The sequence below is a fragment of the Rhipicephalus sanguineus genome, chromosome 10 (genome assembly GCF_013339695.2).
Source record: "Rhipicephalus sanguineus isolate Rsan-2018 chromosome 10, BIME_Rsan_1.4, whole genome shotgun sequence".
In the NCBI taxonomy this organism is placed as follows: Eukaryota; Metazoa; Arthropoda; class Arachnida; order Ixodida; family Ixodidae; genus Rhipicephalus; species Rhipicephalus sanguineus.
Window position 1 is genome coordinate 30,467,423 of NC_051185.1, and position 21,145 is coordinate 30,488,567.

Below are 21,145 nucleotides of genomic sequence, written 5' to 3' on the forward strand. Positions count from 1 at the left end.
TATTGCTTAGGTTACCAATTCGAAGGTGTCTTCGCTCGTCAGCGGTCTTCGTTGTTGGCGGCAGCCGGTATTGCCACTGTGTTTATAAAGATATCGTGAGGATTTAGAGTTCCATGTACAGTGATCACGGAATGACACGCGACATGAAATATTTGTGTGTAAGAAATCGTCTACGCTATTGTTCGCTAGAAACACGTCTTGTCGAAACGTCGCACGCTAAAAAATTTTGTTAGAGATTATTTCAGCCAATCACGATGCGGGGCATAACGTTAGCGAAGCCAGCTGACCAATAGGAAAACGCACTTACGAAAGAGAAGTTTTCTGAAGTCAGCCCCTTGCCACTAAAGATATCGTTGGCCCCTATCTAAGTGTACTCTCCAATATTATGCCGATGCGGCACGCAATGAAGAAGGTGGAATGGAAAGTACGTGCATTGCTCAACCCTAAATTAACTCGTTCCATTACGCGAGCACCGCACTCTACTACGGGAGTGCGGTAAGGCGTCCCTAATATATACGTTCACGAAATAAAACTGATAGTTGAGTGCTGTACGTAAAGCATCGGGATTACACGAAATTTTCTCGTGTACGAAGAATTCATAGCTTCAAACGTTTCTGTGAATTCCAGCCCATGCGTTCGCTCCTCTTTAGGAGCACCTGTTTTCACCGCAGTTTCGAAGTTATTGCTGCTTCGTCATTATCCATCCAGGTGCAACAAACACTTCTTTTTTTCCATCCAGGTGCAGTACTTAGCTATCCATTCAAGTGCTTCGTATTTAAGTACTGCAATATCTCTGCCTTCATATTTCTTTCAGCTTTCAGTACGAGCTTGCCGAAATACGGGGCTATAACAAACCAGAAGATTCAGAGCGCGCACGTTCGCGTGTTCGGACGGCATCTTATTTCGCCATTTGTGAAATCACGCTTTTTGTTTTTGCGTCGGAGTTTCCCATTAGTTAACGATTGCCGGCCGATTTAAGAGCACCCACTTAATGGGTACATATCGCTAAGCGCGCCTGTTGTATTCCTCGGAATTGTTTTTATTAGTTGTTTTCGTTGCAATTCGGAGAAAGAAGGTGATTAGGGAGCCATTAAATATTCTCGATTTATTTCTTTTGGAGCTGCGCACATTTGCTGCAGCTGTGGCGAACTACGTCGCTAAAATTAAGCTTGAATCTTTGATCGCGATCTTAAGTCCGGAGAAAAGATGCGAAGCGTGCTTTTATGGTGTTAGAAGTGGGGGAACGCGTTCACTAAAGACGCGAAAAGTGCGGAAAGGCGCTCTCTAGAATCGTTTTACACTCTTAATGATGTTCCGTTGTCTCGTGAATAAGAACCTTTACGCGTGTCAAAATTTTATTACACATAACGGCGTAACTCTAACTTTTGTGCGATGATAAAAAGCATCGTTAAAAACTTGTGAGGTCGCATTGATAATTGTGCGAATTTGTGAAATCCTAGCGTGCGTACTGTGCATTTCAAGTTCATCACCAGTAGCACGCATACGGTGCGCACCCTCATGCACGATCGCACACACCAGCGAAATGCACCAGATGACACACGGCGTTGTGATAGCATTGTATGGCAGTGCCGTAAGTAAAACGCTCTATAGAAGTTTGCAGGCATACTTGGGCTGCGCTGGATGTTTTATTGCGATAGCAAATATATGAACATTCTCGGCAGGATCTTTCTCGGCATTCTCGGCATTCTCGCCGTCGCTGTCATGTTCCGTATAAAGTATAAAGTGATAACATTTCCCCACGCATTGTATGTTCTACGCGCTGGTAAAAGCGCACGAGCGCTGGGGACGAACCCGGCTGAAGTAGAGATGAAACGAGCCGTCAATCTCCGTCGCACCAAGGGCGTATGTGATAACAACACCCTCGTATCAAGCTTGTAGTCGACGACTCCTCAGAAAGGAAACACGACACCCGTCTTTCGTCAGCGGAAGGAGCATGAAGGGGTGGGGTGGGGGGTGGGGGAGGGCTGCGTCGCTCGAGCAGCAACTGCGAACTTAGATCGTGAGGGGCGCGGTCGCGAGAGGCGGCACGCGACCTATCTCGACAGACATCAGTAGATGGCTCGTATAAGTGCTGTGCTCTCACCGTGTACTTTGCGCTGAGATGACAGGCAGCACGAAAACCGCTTCGCTCACTGGGGCGGCCGTATTCGCTTACACCAGCGTATTGTAGAGTTACGCGAAATCGGATCCGAAAGCGTTAGCCGCTAGCCTTACCTCTTATAACATTCGAATTTCTCGCTATCGTATTCACTGCTTCTGCCTTGCGGGAAACTGATTTTTTTTTTGTGCCTCCGTCTCTTTATCGGCGGTGACGTGTGAACGGCTGTGGAGGAGGCACCGGGCTGCCAAGTATCGCGTACTACGATGCCGGTTTCAGCACAAAGAGCAGCCGTCTTTGAACCGTGCGCGATCAAAGGGGGAATGAGGAACGCCTTCGGGCACAAAGGAGCTTTTAATGTTGAAGTGATGGAAATGCCGCGCAAAGGGACGCACGAATGTAAGTGAATTGGAATGCCGCTTCGAATGTTTGTTGTCAGGAAGTGGAAGTTAGAGAGAAAGATAGATTGATAGCTAAAGCGATTCTGTGATAGATAGATAGATAGATAGATAGATAGATAGATAGATAGATAGATAGATAGATAGATAGATAGATAGATAGATAGATAGATAAAAAGAGAAAGAAGGTTTATCTTGAGCGAAACGACATCAAAAAGTTTTTCTTCAAAAGGAAGAAAACTTGGCGGACTTTCTTTTTCCTCTTTCTTTTTCTTTTGGCGGGGCGGGGTTACGATTTTCTTCTCAGCAAGCGTTACGTTCTCTTTTTCTTGCCTTCTTGCCTTCTTTGTTTGGACGTTCCACAGTCGCTTCTGTTGGGTAAGATGACGAAGTGAAAAAGACGAAAGGCTTCAGTTCCCCGGCGGCTTTGCGGGCGTATTTCTTTGAAGAAGGCGTCTGCCTTACCCGTCAACAGACACTTTCTGTCTAAAAATTCTTTTTAACAGTTAAGGAAGGTTTTCCAGATTCTGATGTTGAGCGTGTGCATTTTAATGACGCTTATGTGTGCGTGATACTTTAGCGAGATACAGACGGTCTCAGAACTGGCTAACCTCCCTGTTTTCCGTCTGTTTCTTCCTCCTTTGCGGGATACGATATCGGAGCACGGTAATCCTTCGAGGTGTTTGTAACTCGCCAAGAGCTTGGCGTTGGCATTATAAGGACAATTAAGCAGTGCGCTTAATATGAAGTTGCCAATTTGGTTTGATGAACGTTTCTTTTCGTAGCTGAATGTTTACTATGAGTGGAAGGAAATTATACAACAAGCATTCTCAAATTCTGCGTTTAAATCGCATCCCTGTTATGTCAGTTCGACGCAAGTTTTCCTAAATGTATTCTATATCGTGCACATCAGTGGGCCGTAGCTGAGTCAAAAGTTTTAAAATGTCGATACGCTTCTTTGAGAACGAAAGGGCTTAACAAATTCGTAAAAGCAGGAAATATAAGCTCATTATCGCAAGAACAAAAAAATCAAACCTTATTCTTGAGACCTTCAGATTATACAAATAGCTCTTTCATAGCCGTACGTAAATATGCGCTCGATGTTGACGGCGCGAGCGCTCGTCTAAAAGGGCTTTCATGTTTGCTACCGATCGGTGACGCTTTGCCTGCGGTCTTTATTTTTATTATGTTTTTTTTATTACTAACTGAAATGGAAGGCAACACGTTTTCACCTGCTGAGGTTGGTGATGTTTAGTCAACGCGCTTTTTGCTGGTTCGCGCGAATCGGCTCCTGGCGTGGCTTATGCCGACGAAGGCTCTTAAAATCTTCCAAATCCCCCCCCCCCCTCACCCCTCCTCACTTCAGGAAGCGGCGGCTCCAGATTTCACTTTCCCGTCTCGTCCTTGTTGCACGTGTGATTTGAATGCGGAACTTATTCACGAAGCTTGTGTTTTGTTTCCTGCAAATGTTTATCATCGGCCGCATTCATTAGGTAATGTTGTGTACTTTGTCGCGAGTGGGTAAACGCCGCCTGCTTCTTTGAAACGCACTGAAATAGCTAGGTGTTCGCGGCGGACTGTGAGGCTGAACCTTCAGTATAACGAATTTTTTTTCTTATTTTGCGGTGGTCACTGAAAATTTTCAACGCAAAGCTGTCCTTCCATGTCATGTCCGTAATAAGAAATCTGTCGATGCCCCCCCCCCCCCCCCCCCGAGACTTTTCAGTTTTGCATATGTACAGGGTCGACCGCATCTAAGAAGGTGAATACCTCATTAGTATTCAAGACGGCAAAGCTGGAACGTTTGTTCTACATGACGAGGGAAATGCTCGCTATTTGACTGCCAACTGTGTCGATAAACACAATAATAACAAATTTCCGAAATATGTATTAAACATTAGCTTCTAGAAGGGCTTGAATACTAATGAAGGGTTAATTTTAGGTGTGGACGAGCGTCTACATATACACGCACATACTCACGTTCGAACATACATAAACTGTAGTTGAACGCCCCCCCCCCCCCCCCCCCCCAAAATAAAATAAAGTTCTGGCTTCGCCCCTGCTAGAGTACCCCACTCAATCGTATGGCTCAATCATATCCTGGTTTTGGCGCGTAAAACTTCAGCGATGATCATACTTTGTTATATAAAAGCATCTCTTTTGTGTTTTTTTTTCTTTTTAATTAGCGTACATAAGCGTGAACAAAAAATCAGCATGAACGGAAGGTTTCCATTGTGCTTACGTTATAACTCCTTGTAAACTCAGAGAAATTGCTCAAACAGCTGGTGCTGTATTGTATGTGCTGTCAGCATAAATTATGTGCTATAACAACATAATTGATGAGAACGCCACTTACAATTTATTACGTGAGATAACTTCTGGTCTTTTTGTAGCCAGTTTCCAGATATGTAGCCTAGTCTGAAGTCTATGCTTTAAAGGCTAAATAGAGCCGCTCTTATAAATGCAGCAAAATACTTGACATGTATCAACAGGTTGAAGTATAGAGTTAGAATCATCGCCTTTTATTCAATGCTGACATTGCGTTTTGTTTAACGTGCAATTCCGTGCTAATATATTTTGATGTTCTTTTTTTTTTTTCTTACAATGCAGCAACCGGGTTCCACGGTGGTTCTCGAGACCGACGCCGACGGCGTGGTCCACGTGAAAGTTGTCGGTGAGTGTTCATCGTTCTCCCCTTTTGTCTCCGGGCACTGCATGTTTAACAGTGAACCAATGCGTACAGTCTTCAGCGCTTTAGATGAGCTCAGCTCGTTCAAAGCCGATGAACTGAGCCTTGCCACTTGTAGCATTGTCAGAGTGAAGCATTGCCAGAGTGTGCACGAAGCTGAGCTCGTCCAAAGTAGCAATGCTTCGCTCTGGCAATGAGTTGGCAATTTTGGTTGCCACTAACTTCGCTCTGGCAATGAGTTGGCATTTTGAGTTGTCACCAACTTCGTTGTGCAATGCTTCACTATGGCAGTGCTTTGCTGAGCGCGTCGAAAGTTGCATTCCTTGTTTTGAACGAGCTAAGCTTGTCCAAGGCATTACGATAAGAGAGCGAAAGAGAGAGAGAAGGAGAGATGTGTAAATGATAACCGGAAAGTGAAGACGATATTGTCCATCTTAAGTTTCCAATAACTTTGCTTTATGAGAAATAGGACCAACGATTCAATGAGCAGGCAACAACGACGGCCATGCGTGAATCAATGAAACTCGACAATGAGAGGCAACAATGCAATGGGGCGACAGAAATGATGAGTGACCTCGATAAAACATCAGATTGCTATATCAGAGGCAGCTTATCGCTGACGAGCCCACGAGTGAGAGAACATCAATTATTCGGAAACGGAGCATACAAAATGCGCATGTGACCGGCTTACCTTAGCGGGCCTTATTCGTGTGCACCGGCATTTCTGCACACTCGCCTGGCGCCGGGTTTTTCGCGAACTATGCCGCCGCCAACCCCGCTGCCTCCACCGAAATCTGTAACTCGTAGAAGCTTCGCTTAAAAGAAAGCTTTAATAGTATGTGCAGATAATGTAATGCATTATCTTAGTCCTTATGGGTTGACCTAATATACATTTACACGACTGTTCATCATGAAACTGAAGAAGTTAGACAAGACTTTCAAAAGCAGATGTTATCTATTTAAATTTCATACCAAAACTTAGCGTACCGTATGACACATCCAGTAGTACATCGTTTGTGCTGTTCTCCGCATAGGGTTACTGCTTGTCTCAGTATTCCCCAGCGCATAAAAATTATTCTCATCTCACACAGACACTGAGACCTATGTACTCGTCGTGGTAGTTTATTAGGTGCGATGTCGCACTGCTAAGCTCGAGGGCGCGGGTTCGATTCCCGGCCCATTTGCCTTGGGGGACAAAAAGCGAAAAATACCCTTGTACTTATATTTAGGTGTACGCTAAAGAAAACCACAGGTGATGAAAATTGATCCGGCGTTCCCCACACTACGGCACGCCTCACAAGCATATCGTGGTTCTGGCGCATGAAACAACTCGATAGTTACGTTATTACTGAAACGAATGATATGGTAGACTGTTGTAAATAGCATGGGCTTGCGTCTGCTCCCGAATAACATTAATAGTTTTAGTCGCATTGCAAATAAGCGTGTGTCTTGTAATGTCTGTGTTCGCAAAAGTTTTCGAGGCCGCTGCAAATCGTACTGCCTATGTAATCGCCTCGCGAGCATTTTCGTTCTTTCAGCGTAATTTCGTTTTCATCAGATGAGTGCGCGCTTTTTAGGATAGCGCGTAGCCATAACGCATTACTCGCGCATGCGCGCATAAAAGCCGTGTTTAGTCGTCGATGTACGGCTGGTGTAATCGGAAACGCTAACACGCAGTTTTGAATTTATTGTGAATTTATTTTTGCTAGTCTGTACGCCTCGATCCGAAACGAACTTACGGGACGTTAAGGGCGCCGGCTAAATGCATAACGCATGACTGCCGGCGTTCACTTTGATGACGTTGCCAAAAATCAGCTCATAAACAAACAAAAAACAAAAACAAAAAGGAAAGAAACACAGCTCGCGGAGGCCTTAGAATGAATGAAAGAAAAAAAAAATATATATATATATATATATGCGCGAGTCACGCTGTGATATGCAAATCAGAAGCGGCATCAAATTTGGAAGCCAAATATTTCGACTTGAATCTTATATGCCGCATAAATGTATACCGCATAAAAAAAAAAATCTCTCAGACGGCGATCTTTTCATCCGGGGCTCTGTGTAAACTGAAGCCGACTCAAGGATCGCCGCCATTAAGACTATTTTATACCTCGCGGCTCGTTTCGTTACAATTCAAACATTTCACAGAATCAAAGCACATGGTGCGTTTTGTGTGATTTCGAGGATTGGTGCTGTGTTCGAAGATCCTCGCGACTTGAATCCCTGGCATGTTGATTATCGCTTGAAACTTCCACGGAAGTCTGAACTGCCCGCTGCGGTGGTCTAGTGGTTATGGTGCTCGACTGCTAACCCGCAGGTCGCGGGATCGAATCCCGGCCGCGGCAGCCGCATTTTCGATGGAGGCAAAAATGATTTAGGCCCGTGTACCTAGATTTAGGTGCATGTTAAAGAACCCCAGGTGGTCAAAATCTCCGGAGACCTCCACTACGGCGTCTCTCATAATCATATCGTGGTTTTGGGACTTTAAAAACCCAACGATTATTATGTTATTACGAAAGTCTGAACTGAAGACAGACCTATCCTAAGATTGCCACCACTATGTGATGGGTGACGCGTTTGCAGGGGCTTTGCTGTTAGTTGTTTTCGATGTGAAGCCCAGTTACAAGAGGTTATTTGACGTTCTTTTAGTCTTCATACGCCTTGATCGTAATATCCTCGTGAATAAAGAATAAAGAATACAGAAAGACTTCTTGCGTGACGTAATTTCGGCGTGCACAACCGGGCTGCATTCGGTAGCTGATACGTAGCTGCGAAGCTGCGAACTTCCAAAATATCTACCTTAAATTAGCACCAATGATATTAGGCCGTGGGCCTCTCAGTCTAAGGAAGCTTTAGGGCCCTTGGCCAAAAATTCTCTTGCAGGAGTGCGCTTCAAACTCATTAAAAACTTCTCTTGACGACAGCAACATTCTTGATGGTTATGAATGCATCTAATATTTGTTTTCTTTTAACGTCGCAGTGTATATGTATGTGACTGCTGACTATATTGTCTTAAATATTATGTCTATACGTGGTAATTCATCTAAATTATGTATGTGGCAATGGCTGACTACAGAACTTCTCACGGGGGACATTATTTGTATTTTTGGGTACTTATGATAGTGTCATGGTGTTATTTATGCAGTATATTTCATGTGCCACGTATTTGTTGTGTTCTGGAGTTACTGTGAGAACGCTGTTTTACCTGTATATATAATCCTTAAACCATGAGTGGCATATGCTCGACCCCTTCAAGAGCTAAGGAGTGACTGACGCCTTATTTGTGCGCCAATATCACGTTATATTATATCAATAATTAAAAAATTACACCATTTCCCGCTACAGGGGACCATGATGCGATGCGAAGCTGATGCACTTGCACGATCGCGTTCCGTTGGCGTTCTTTGGGCATGCTACCGACCTCGCGTCGTGGAACGCGAAGAGGAACGCTACGCGCGTCTTGTCTTCCCTCTAGCCTGGCCGTTAATTCTCACAGGGCAAGCGGGGAACGCAGTCGGCAGGTATGCGAGAGGGGGGCAGCGTAGGAGAGGAGAGAGAGGGGGAGGGGACGCGCATGCGCTGGTGCTCATCGCGGCGTTGCGCAGGAGAGAATTTCGGCATGTCTAGCCCGCGTTTCAGAGGAAGAGTGGAAAGGGGAAAGGGGAGAGGGAAAGTAGAGAGGGGAAAGGGGAGAGGGAAAGTGGTGAGGGGTATGGGAGAAGGTATGCGCATGCGCAGTAAGGGTGGTCACGCCGCACACCACCACCACCACCGGTTGAACTCCGCCATAAGATACTTCGCATCTAAAGAGGAATGGTAGGCAAGCTACCACAGTTAGTGTTAAATCACAGCATGCTTACAGTTTTGAAGATGCGGCTTCCGCACCTGCATCTGCAGGCATGGCCATGAGGGGCGCTGGCTAATACTCCCAGGGCTAGGTGTCTAGTACACGCACGCCAATGTCGGCAGAGTGAATGTTAAACAGTCGCCGCTGTCGCTGAATGCTAAAATATCGCACGCGTATTGGAAAAAGTGTAGCTTCGACTTCGTCATGTTTCAAGTTGCCTTTGCATAATCACGTCGCCCTCATAATCATAACGTTGCACTCATAACCATATCGTGGTTTTGTGAGGTAAAACTGCAGCAGTTATTATACTTAACGTTGTTTATCCTGTAATTGCGTAGCAACATTGTTCTAATTCAATTTTTATCCAGTGACTGAGGTTATCACCTTTTTTGTTTACGACAGAGCAGGGTGGGACAGGGTAACACAGGGCAGGATTTTTCTCGTTGCCAAGACAGCATCGTTACTTTTCATCGCAATTGCACAGTTGTGGCCAATTCGTTCCCTTGCGTAATATTCTAAGCTCCGCGCGAGCGTCTCAAAAGCGTTTTCTCTGCGTGTATTGCTTCCCATTGTTCCGCCAGCTCCCAGCTGAATCCCCAAATACATCGCCGTCTCGCTCTGTGTTCCTTTCGAATTCTATGAGAAACTTCAACAGTAGCAGCCCCGCGAATAACAATGACAAAGTACGTTAAACGCGCCGAATGACGTCAGCCAGTGACGTCAGCCAGTGGCGAGACGGGCCTCCCGCTTTCTTTTTTTCCCCGAGTGACCTTTTCAGCTCGTCTATTTGCACGGCGCTCGGTGAAGATGTGTAGAAGAGGTCTCGAGGAGATAAAAAAATGCCACGAATGGGAAAGAATCGCAGGACGATAAAATGAAAGCTAAAAAGAAGGCACAAGAGAATCGATATACGATAGCCAGGAGAAATGAAAAGTGAAGGATTGGAAAGAAGAGACGACGGATTCTTCGGTAAAAAATTTTTCTTTTTTTTTTCGGAAAGCAATGTGACGTCTAGAACCTCGTAAAAGCTCGTTCGAACGTTCTATAGAAATCCCGTAGGCGGGGCCCCGAGTTGCTGCAGGCTTTCTACACACATCCGGTAAGCTTCAAAGTTTGACCAGAATCTTTGTACAGAAGCATTCTTTTCTTAAGCGTGGCAACTTTTCTGGAGAGTGGACAAGCTGGTGACGAAAGAGGATCCTTCGCTAAAATTTATTTTCTTTTTCTCGGAAAGCTTGACCATGTCTGTAATCATTAAAATGTCCTTGCAAATTATCTATAGAGACCCTGTAGATGTTTCAACAAGATGGCGAGATGGGCTAGTTGGTGGGCAATAATGTTTAAAGCGAAATCTTTTTAAGCGCACGAAAAAAGGGGACAGAAGAACACAGAATTTGATAGGACAGCGCTTAACTCACAACTGAATTTTTATTGTACAGATTAACATTTGAACTTTAACATTGGTTCTGTATTGCTTTTATATGTTAATCTGTTCAATGAAAAGCGCTGTCCTGTCAAATTCTTAGTTCTTCTGTCCCCGTTTTTCGGGTGCTTAAAAAGCTTTTGCTTTAAACATGACTGTATATGTTCTCGCGCTGTTTCTATCGACTCTACATACATGCATCTCTTCTGCTTTTTGTTTCACATAGTAGGTCATCGGATAAATGTTCATGAACTATGTACGAACACTCTTTTCGCTAGTCTGCGGACTTCACGGTGTTGCAAAGGCGTATGACTCTTTGTAAACTTTTTGATATTTTATAAAAGTCGTGGAGTCATGACCCTATAAAGTCATAGAATGTTTGGTTAAGAAAACACACTTCAGGACGTGAAGACGTCACGCGATGGCGTCATGATAATGTCATGCGATATTGTCAAGAGGCATGTACGTCGGAATAATACGGACGTCGAAATAGTCGTCATACACAAACAGGAGGTGTTGTCGCTTTCAAAGGGTGTTAAGTGACTGAAGAGCTTCTGTGACTCTTTTGTTATTCCGGCTGTCAATATCAACTACGATTTCTTTGCCGGTAATGTAAATAGGTCTTTAAAAACTCCCGATGTTTTCTTCAACAGGAGTACGATATGTCAGGTTGTTCATATTATGTCAAAAGCCTTATTCATCTCATGCGAAACTGACCCTGAGGGAGAAGCCAGCGTCGACGTGAAGACGCACAGAAGGTCACATGACCGCCCGCGCGCCTCGTAGATCGAGGGGCGCGATCACTTCATCTTTGCTGCGTCCGTCTGAATACATAAATTAAAAAAATTGGCTTTCGTGTGATTTAAATTGCGCGGTAACATTTAAAGTGCACGAATCGAAGGCAAAAGTCTCACCGAATGGCTTATGCCTTCGATCCTTCTTCGGCAAATGTGTGGCGCAGTGAGGTTTCTTTTTTTTTTCTTTCTTTTCCGGCGCCACGCCATAATGCATCAGCTTCCCACGTGTGCCAACTTCGTTTGATGTTGCTGCGGATTCCAGCGTAAGCTAGCAAAGGAGCCTAGGCCCTGTTGTAGTGGTCTAACCGCAGCTTGTCTGGGTATGTTTTCTTTCCCGCGACTTTCTTCATCTGTGACTGAGGCTGCTTCAATTTTCTTTATACCTTTATAGATTTTTCGGGAATTCAGGAATATGAATATCTGTCCTGACTCCCTTCCAAGTCGCCGCCGGTCCCCTTTCTTTCAGTTTATGAGCTTATCTAATGTGCGAGAAAAGTATTAGGGAGAACAAAGCACTCGCGAGGCGCAAGAAAGGAGAAAAAGGGGTAAAGGAACTACTATAGACCCAAGAACTCTCCACGGGAACTAAGTTTAGGGAAGATGATCCATTTTCTACGTCAAGTCGGTGCTGGAATGTCTCGAGCGACGCGTTTTTATGAGAGCCGATAGTTCGGCGCCACGTGGAAGCAGCTCGAATTAGCGGACCTAGCGGGCAAGTGAGTCTGACGGGCTGATCGATATGACGTACTGCACATAGCGATGAATTATCTCATACACCTCACAGGTGCACCTTGGTTGCATTTGGTACTCTATGCTTCTACGCCAGAAAGACGCAAGGAACTATTGGGGGTACACCGAACTTTCGAGATTCGGTTAAGGCTACGTACTTGGCCTAGGCTTCCCTGCGTATCGGTCTCCGCGCACAACAGAAGTTCAAGGGAAGATGCAGATATTGTAGTAAAAAACTCGCACGGTTAACGCTCTTATTCACTTGCCTAAGACGACTCGAAGGCGAAAGCCATCTTCTTTGTCTTGAGATTCGGTTGTATTGATTCCCACCCCAAAGCTTTCTGCACCCACCGTGGCTTTGCACTGCCTCCGAGATCGGAGGCATTGGGAGCTTTCTGCACTTCACGTTGTTTTGCAGTGCCTCCGGGATCGGCCCACTTTTGGCCAATCATTGACGTCTTGTGATGGCATCATCACGTGATGTCACATTGTGACGTCATCGCGTGATGCCATGATGTCGTCACGAATTGTGTGTGGCTACCTGTGACGTCGTAGGGTGACGTCATCTTGTGGTGATGATTTTTTGCATCACTCATGTTGACGCCGTCGACGCCGACGGTCAGTTTTCGCGTTTGATGAGCTTCTGTTGTCCCGTACTGCTCCTTTTCAAAGGAAATAAAGTTAACTGATTGATTTATTAATTGATTTATTTATTGGTCGACCGAGTTAAGGCTTTCGCCTTAATAAGACGTTGCTGATCAGGGAATGTTGCTGGAAGTAACGTTTCGACGAGAGGTATTGCTCTCCGAAGGAGACAAGTCCTCTAGCGGAAACGTTTGCTCCGTGACTAATAGCCTGTTCCACGGTTGGCCTGCGTATTAAAGTTTGAATTTATATTTGCCGAGAAAAATACTCATGTGTTAGAAATACACGAGAAGCGTCAGAATTCTTCACATCATGCTAGTACGCCTTCATACAGATAGAGATACGTGTATGAACAAAATAGCTGTAATATTTTCTTTTTTTTTATATTCATGCATGCAGGCGACGTCTTGCGTCTGGTTAACTTTCAGCAGCTTATTAGGTCTTCATGATTGCACGTGAGCTGAACGAGGAAGAACAACGAAGTGTTGATAACGTTTTATGTACATTTTTTTTACTTATGCGAGAAGACATTTATCCCAAGAGCATTGCACTTTCCTATTTGGCTTATGTTGAATATGTTTGCCAGTGGCATTGCTTTTCATTTCGTCCATGTGCTTGGACTCTCTGGTTGTCTCGGTCCTTTCGTTTTCTCAGTATATCTTTTAGATGCGAAGCAGCTTATGGCCGAGTCCAATCCGGTGGTGTGCGGCGTGACCACCCTCACTGCGAAGGCGCAAACCCTCTCCCCTCCCCTCTCCATTATTCTCCTTTTTTCCATCTCTATACTAAGGGTAGCAAACCTTATATATATACCACTTTGGTTTAACTCCTAGATTACCTTTCTTGCCTACATCTCTTTCTCTATCTCTCTATTGACATTTTTTTCCCCTAATAGCTTAGTTCGTTTGCCTAAGCATGCATCAAATATCGAGATTACTCGTTGTTAATGCTCTTAATCTTGTTTTTTTCTTGTGACGTGTGCAGAATGCAGCGAGGAGGACGCGACGCAAGCCGCCCTGAAACGGCCGGCGACACTGAGCCAGTCGGAGTACAACCTCCTGCAAGGTAAGACCGATTGATTGGTTATTTGATTGATTGACTGATTGATTTGTAGCGAAGGGTAACGCTACAGTGGGGCACCCTCTCAAGTGCTTCCAAGTGGGTCTGTCTCTACCGTGCACTGCTCGTGGACGCCGCTCGTATATGGAATCAGTGTATTGAGTCGTTGCTCGACCCTCACGCCAGCGTGCAATAAACGCCTTTACAGATTTGATTGATTGATTGATTGATTGATTGATTGATTGATTGATTGATTGGTTGATTGATTGATTGATACCTATGCTCTTGATACCATTTTCCGTCGTCGCCTTCCCCATAATTCAACTTTATCTAGTCTGACTACTTTTGTTCCAAGGTCAGCCAGTCATTTTTGAAGGCTGTGTCATTATATTTAGCACACGTGGAAACGTCGCATTTGCAGGGAAAATAAACAAATCATTAGAGTGACTTTCAAAGCTTGAAAGTGACAAAGAAACAAAATGTTGATATTAAAAGAAAGAACACAAAAGAAAACGAGCAACATTGGCACTCTAAGTGATGACGCATGATATTACAGCTCCTAGCTCCTGCATAACGTTTCAAGAGCTGTTTTCATGGCGACTTTAAAAAGGCTAACCAAAATAAGATGAAATGAAAGAGAGAGAGAGAGAGAGAGAGAGTGAGAAAAATGACATATTGCACAATAAATAAATAAATAAATAAATAAATAAATAAATAAATAAATAAATAAATAAATAAATAAATAAATAAATAAATAAATAAATAAATACGAGGTGCCCAGATTTATAGAGTTTGCGGAATGCAGAAAGTTTCGCTACATTTCTCGGCTTCCCGAGGGAAATGATTTTCTTGCACTTTTTCTCACAGACACGCTACGCGCATAACGCGTCATAAATCGCGCCATCGAAAAAAGAAAAATAAAAGTGAAAGAAAAGTTTATTTTCCCGCACTTCGTCGACGTCGTCCAGCCGGGGACGGATGCGGGGGAGTCAACCTCGTGGGGACAGGATCAAGAGAGGGAAAGGGTCGAAATGGCTATTTTGAACAGAATGCATGTGTGGACCGTCTCGCGGAATGGCCACTGCATGGCTGCGAAAAAAGCGCTGTTGAATGGCCGTGTCAAGAGGAATATATGGGGTCACAACGCATACGGAAGACAACTGCAGGTGGAGCCCGTCGTTTATCTGACGGATATCCTTAAAAAAGCAAACAAAATACAACGTGCTGCACTCCGTGAAAACCGTCGAAATAGCGAATCTTATGCCCCTCTTCGTCCGGCTGTTGCCTTTCTATTGCCTATGTCGGGCGGATTTTTCCTCGTGAGTACGGGCAGTCTCGACAATTCCGAAAGAGCGAACTCTCGTAAAACCGACACCCTTCTTTATGCTCTACCGAGAGGCTCCCAATGACCTACTGCTCGCAAACAGCTGGGTCCTGACGGGCTTTCCGCCGAGGCTCACCCTCGCCCTTCTTGGTGCGCCTCCCATTGGTTCCCCCTTTCCACCAAGCTTCACTCTCGCCTCTCTCGGCAAGGCACTGCCTTGCACCCTTGTCCCCAGGCCTCTTTCGAAATGGTGCAGCCCTCCGCCCCTTCCTACCGAACCTCATTTTCGCCACACTTCAAGGCCACGTGACCAGCGCTACACCGGCGTTGGCGAAGGGTCGACTGAAAGTGCCTTCGCTGTTAAAACTCGAGACTATTCCACTCGGTGAAGGTGGAATGAATGAACAACTTTATTCTGGCAATGGAATTCTCCCGGCGAAGGTGGAGCCCACAGTCAAGGGTATTTGTGGCCTTTGCCATCTTGCGAGCTCTGTCGATCAGCTTGAGCTGTTCTTCAGGCTTTGGGCAGGACAGCGCGGCCTCACACTGCTCCGGTGTTGGTGTGCTGCTTATTGGCGGTTGACCAGCGGAGATGACGGGTGCCTAATCTACTCTTGGTGTTCACTGAGGAATGCGTAAGCAAAGGGTTACATTGTAAACTGCGGTCTTTCCTGTTTCCATGCGGCATCGGTATTGCGTCTTCTATCCAGCGTTCGTCAGCATCTTGAGCGGGGCAGCGGGTCAAGGGTGCGCCGTGAAACGCATGTTTGGGATCAAATTTTCGTAAAGCCAGAATTTTTTCTGATATATGCAATTCTCCGCGTCGGCTTTACGTGTTGTCCTGCAGAAGGCTTTTATTCCGTCGCCAGTACACCACTGTACCACAATGGGCAGCAAACGCGACAGGCGCGCCGCCGCAGCGGCCGATGGCTAGACAGCAGCCACTGTTTTTAGACAACTGCTGTTTTTAGTCTACGTGCTCGGTCTATTTTTTAATACACAATCAGCGATCCACTGGAAGCTATAGCGTATAGACAGTTTTAACGGTTTTGCGATTTCGATAGTAGCAGATAGCGTTCGGCCCCAAGAAACGTCCGGTCACTTCATTTATCATTCTCTAACAGTGTAGCGGAGAGCGTGTATTTAAGTTGTCTAAAAGTAAGGAAAGTCTCTTTTTTACGTTTTAGGATAAAAGGAGAGCGCATGCAATTAAAGAGTACCGCTTATAATCTTCCGTATAGCTTAGAAGAATATTTATCTTAGATATTTGGTAGGGTTGTGCGAATAGTGATATTTCATCTCGAATCGAATTCGAATAGTGCCGAAGAGTGGTCAAAATTATCGAATCGAATAGCATATTTAGACAAAATGTGTACCACCAGTTACGGCAGGACAAAGCAAAAATCAGGACGCTACGGCGTGCTCGCAGTTTTATTACGCACTTGTTCGGGTGTGGCTTTTGTTTCAGTTTTTATGGGCGTGCAAGCATGTTGATCGAAGAGCCTCCATTAGTCAGCAGCGCCACTCCAAACCTCCTAACGACTAACAGACGGGGGTATGGTATCTAATGTTCTTTCCCCATGGTCGCACAATACGGTTCATCTGACAACGGTAACGTGTTTCATCGCCGTGGGTGCTCCGGGCCCAAAAATCTTCGGGCTCCCGTTCACAGCAGCGTTTTACCTGCGCGTCGAAACGATGGAAGTGTCTGAACGAGCGGTTCGGTGCGGCAGTGGCGACTACCCAGCGTGAACAAATTTGTACATGCAAAGCCAATGACCGAGGGTTTCGCAGGCCAAAAGGACGTTTTACGGCGCTTGCGGCATACGCGACCAAACTACGCAAGAAGACCGTGCCTTCGTTTCTCGAACGAAGTTGTGAAGGGCTTGAAAGTTTTCTCATGTGTTTTTCTACATGCGGAAATGACATAATCTCCTTTAAGATCAGCATGCGCTCGCTTTTGAACCAGGAGATGTCAGTGAAAGTTTTAACGAAGGGCCTACTGTAAGGATGTTAGCGTTAGTTTTGGCCACCCCACCCTAACCAAGCTGCACCATTGGCCTTCGTGGCGTTTTACATATTCGACCTGTCGAATTATTCGAAACTTCGAATACTAGCAAAGCTATTCCAAAGTCGAATCGAATTATTCGATTAGGTACTATTCGATTCGAATTCTAAACTCGAATATTCGCACACCCCTATTAGTATTTGGCTAAACACAGGAAGCAAAGAAGTTGAAAGTCTGCGGAATACTCGCCAAGGCTTTTCTTCCCCGTCAATGCTAGTATGCTACGTTGGTGGACAAAACCGGAAGCCGTCCGGTTCATGTGTTTGTATACACTGAAAGTAAAAATAACAAGAACAACAAACAAACAAAAACAAAAGAAAGCAAGAACAGCAAGCAATGTGATAACCGCAGGCAAGGGACGGAATAGACCTTTGTGTAGATTAACCACCAAAAAAAAAGGAATGAGAAAAAAAAAAGTAATGGAATTGTCGCCTTTCTTGCCCACCTCAGCGGCTTGTAAATTTATATTAAAGTACGCCGTCTTTGGCTCGACCTGTTTGTGAATTTTCTTCTTCTCTTCTATACTTTCTGTTTACTTCAATCCAGCAAGAAGTGACAGGCAAACTTTCTTGAAGCATGTTTGTTTGGAGGGTGGGAGGAGCCTACGAAAAAATAAAGTATGCAACGGTAATCTAATACAAAGTTTTTTTCAACGAAAAAAAGAAAAGAGACATAAACATACCTCGAATCAGGGAAACCTACGCCGCTCTCGCTCAAACACAAGCATATAACTAAATTCGCTCGCGCCTCGTTTGTTGTTGGTTGCCGTATCGGCGCGTTAGTCTTGTTTGACAGCATTTGTTCTTTAATTTACTTTATTTTTTAGCCTTTTGAGATAAGAGGTTTACGCAAAAAGAGAGCGTGTCTCAATCGAGCTCAAATCACCGAATTCGCAGGTTTCGTTTCCGAAAACTCCCTTGGCAACCAACAGCGTTGTCAGGGTCCTGTATCGTGTTTCTTTTTCTTATACTCTTCATAGAGCGTGAGGTTTATGAACAACAACAACAACAGCAGCAACAACAACAACAGCAGCAGCAACAGCAGCAGCAGCAACAACAACAAAAACAACAAAAAATGCCTGCGCAAACACGACAACGGGTGGCTTCGCCCGGCTTCTTTCTTTGTGTATTGTTCACGAATCACTGTTCAAATGTACTGCGTTGCCCGCATTTATTCGTTTCACTTTGTTTGCGATAGATGGTTGTTTATGCGCAAGAAGGAACCATACACCTTAACGGTTGTGAGCATTCGCGTCTTAAGTTTTCCGCCATACATTCTCAGACGGCGGCCGAACGCCTTAAATTCGTATTACATTACTTTTGTTTCGTTTGTATTGTTTTCTGAATTCCAAGCTCTTTTACTAGCTAAGGATTTATTTAAACAGCCCCCCCCCCCTCCTTTCCCCTAGGCTTATGTGTTCGTGCACGTTATATGTTAGTTCGCATGTTCCGTGCACGTTTCGGTGCCGATTGAATTTCCCGCTCTCCCTGTCTGCGCACTTCGCTTGTTTATTTATTTATTTATTTGTTTATTTTTACATACTGCAAACCCGTTGGGGCTATTGCACGAGTTGGGATGTGGGGATCATACATAACATCAAGCGCCGACAAAAAAAAGAAAGAAAAAGAAACCTCACGATACGGCAATTCACGAACACCTCCTGGTAAAGTATTCCAGTGTTCAATTGTTGATAGAATGCCTCGCTGAGACCTCATTCCTGGACTTTATTTCTTTCTTTTTAAGACAACCTGTTTTCCGGCTATGGATTTATTCAAATTTCCTCCTGTCGAGCATACGTGTTACAAATATGTCAGTCCAGTTTTCCCGTGTCTCGTTAACTTTGCACCCGCCCGTGTCTGCAGACGTGAACCCACCCTCGTCTTCTTCTCGTCTGCTTCGTTCGGCTGTCGTCTGCTATTTTTCGCGCCACTGATTCTAATGGGGAGCGACTGTTCTGACAGATATGGCGCTGTAGTCGAAACTTCGAGAAACGTAGGTGCGTTGCGTAGGGCTGCTGGAGAGATGATAGCGCTTGGATCCAAGCTTTGTTCAACTGCGGACGCTGCTTTGTTTTCGCGACATGCAAGCAAGGTGGCGCCGGCAGTGGAGATTCAAGCCGTCGCATAACCTGGCGCCTATGTGTCTATTTATTAAGGCGAAAGCCTTAGCTGCATTATTAAACGCGAAAATTGACCGTCGGCGTGAACACGAGTGATGCAAAAAAAGAGGAAAGCATTAGACGTACAAAAATTTTCACGGTCCTTCAAGCATTCACGCAAGGCGAAACGAAGGCGAAAGCCATTTTTGTTTTTCTTGGCAGGCGATGTACTAAAAATTCGGCAGATCCCACGTACCGTGGGAATCGGTGTTATGCGAAGCATGCGTGGGATGGTGACTGTGGCGTAATTTTTCGCATTGAGCGAAACTTTACGGAATGACGCTAGAGAAATGTGGAAGTGGTATACGCACACTCATAAGTTGAAGAGTCGCATATGTATTATATAACCAGTTGTTTAGAGTTGCGTAAGGATGCCAACAGCAACTTGGGTGTTACCAACACCAGACGCGGTAAGCTGATATGTAGTGCTTATATTCGTCAATACTGGATAGCGCGAATCCGAACAGCACAAAGCAGAAGCACAGATGTACAGGACAGGCGTTACTCGCAACTAAGTTTCATTAAGGAAAGTTTCCTTAGATATATGGTACGCAGCCGAGTGGCATGTGCAGGCGCACTGCACGTAATACGTTAAGTCACAGTTGCAGTTGTTACAATTGCGTTACAGTTGCTATGCTTATACTTGTCCTTTATGACGGAGAACGCACGCACGCTTCACGAACCTGTGTGTATGTGTAGGAGAGGTTCTTGACAGCTCTTGAACAAGATCATCATCACCGTGATCAGTGAGCACCAGCAGCTGGACTGGACTTGTTATCCGATCCGTTCGTGATCGCGGCTATGACGGGTCTAAGTGTAGTCAAGTGCGAGGTATAGTACAGCTGGTGGAAATCCTGAATGCCTCTTACGATGAAATGATCTGTGATTCCTCTTGTCCTGGACGTGGCAGCGAGGTCTTTTGATGCCCTGTCCACATCCAAGCCGTCTTTCACACACTATAAGGGCCAGGCGTTGTTGAGTTTTGATATGTCAATGTTGAAGTCCCCGGTAATGATGAGAGGCCTGGTTCTCTCGGCAGATTTATTTTAGGGAAGCATTCACCCCTGCTTTTTGTAATCCACGTATTCCACGTTGCGGACAACGTGGACGAGTGGAGGGTAGTTGATTCTCTTCCAGGGATGTTCTGTCTTCAGCTCCCTCACTTTCCTTGCATCGGCCGCGGTGGTGTAGCGGTTACGGTGCTCGGCTGATGACCCGAAGGTCGCAAGTTCGATCCCGGCCGCGGCGGTTGCATTTCGATAAATAAAATATGCTAGCTGCCCGTGTACTGTGCCAACTCGAAAATATGCTAGATGCCCGTGTACTGTGCCATCTCGGTGCACGTTAAAGAATACCAGATGGTCAAAATTCCGGAGCCCTTCGCAACGGCGTCTCTCATAATCATATCGTGATTTGGGACATAAAACCCCAACAATTGTTATTATTATCACTTTCCTTGCGTGTCACTGTGTGTGTTTGCGTTCACTGTGTTGGTTGAGACTTTGTATCACCTGTGGCACATACCCGCATAACATTAACTCTGATATGCGGGTATGTGCCACACGTGACTGAGAGAAAGGGTTTGATGACGTACGCGACAGGTGTTTTGCGTTATTCATGTCATGACCAGTGAATCGTGTGCGTCATACGCTAATCCACTGCTATGCCAATTTTGGTATATTACAAGTTATGGAGACGGCCAGGAGAGCGCCCAGACGTAGGCGGCTAGATAGATAGATAGATAGATAGATAGATAGATAGATAGATACGTAGATAGAAACGGCCAAAGTGCTTGAGGTTCGCTAAGAAATGCTTCGCATTTAAAATCATCGCCACGTGATGGCGACAGGGATCGCCAAAATTTGTGACGTAACACAACGTGACGT

The 21,145-nt window shown here is 45.2% G+C and overlaps 1 protein-coding gene across 1 annotated transcript in view; it reads left to right on the forward strand.

Annotated features, from left to right (window-relative positions):
- Window positions 1-21,145, forward strand: part of LOC119407327 (uncharacterized) — a 132,740-nt gene that overhangs the window by 54,100 nt on the left and 57,495 nt on the right. The window contains exons 2-3 of the mRNA XM_037674242.2: window positions 5,127-5,191; window positions 13,635-13,715. Coding sequence (XP_037530170.1) covers window positions 5,127-5,191; window positions 13,635-13,715 — 146 coding nt within the window. The remainder of the gene's footprint in view (window positions 1-5,126; window positions 5,192-13,634; window positions 13,716-21,145) is intronic.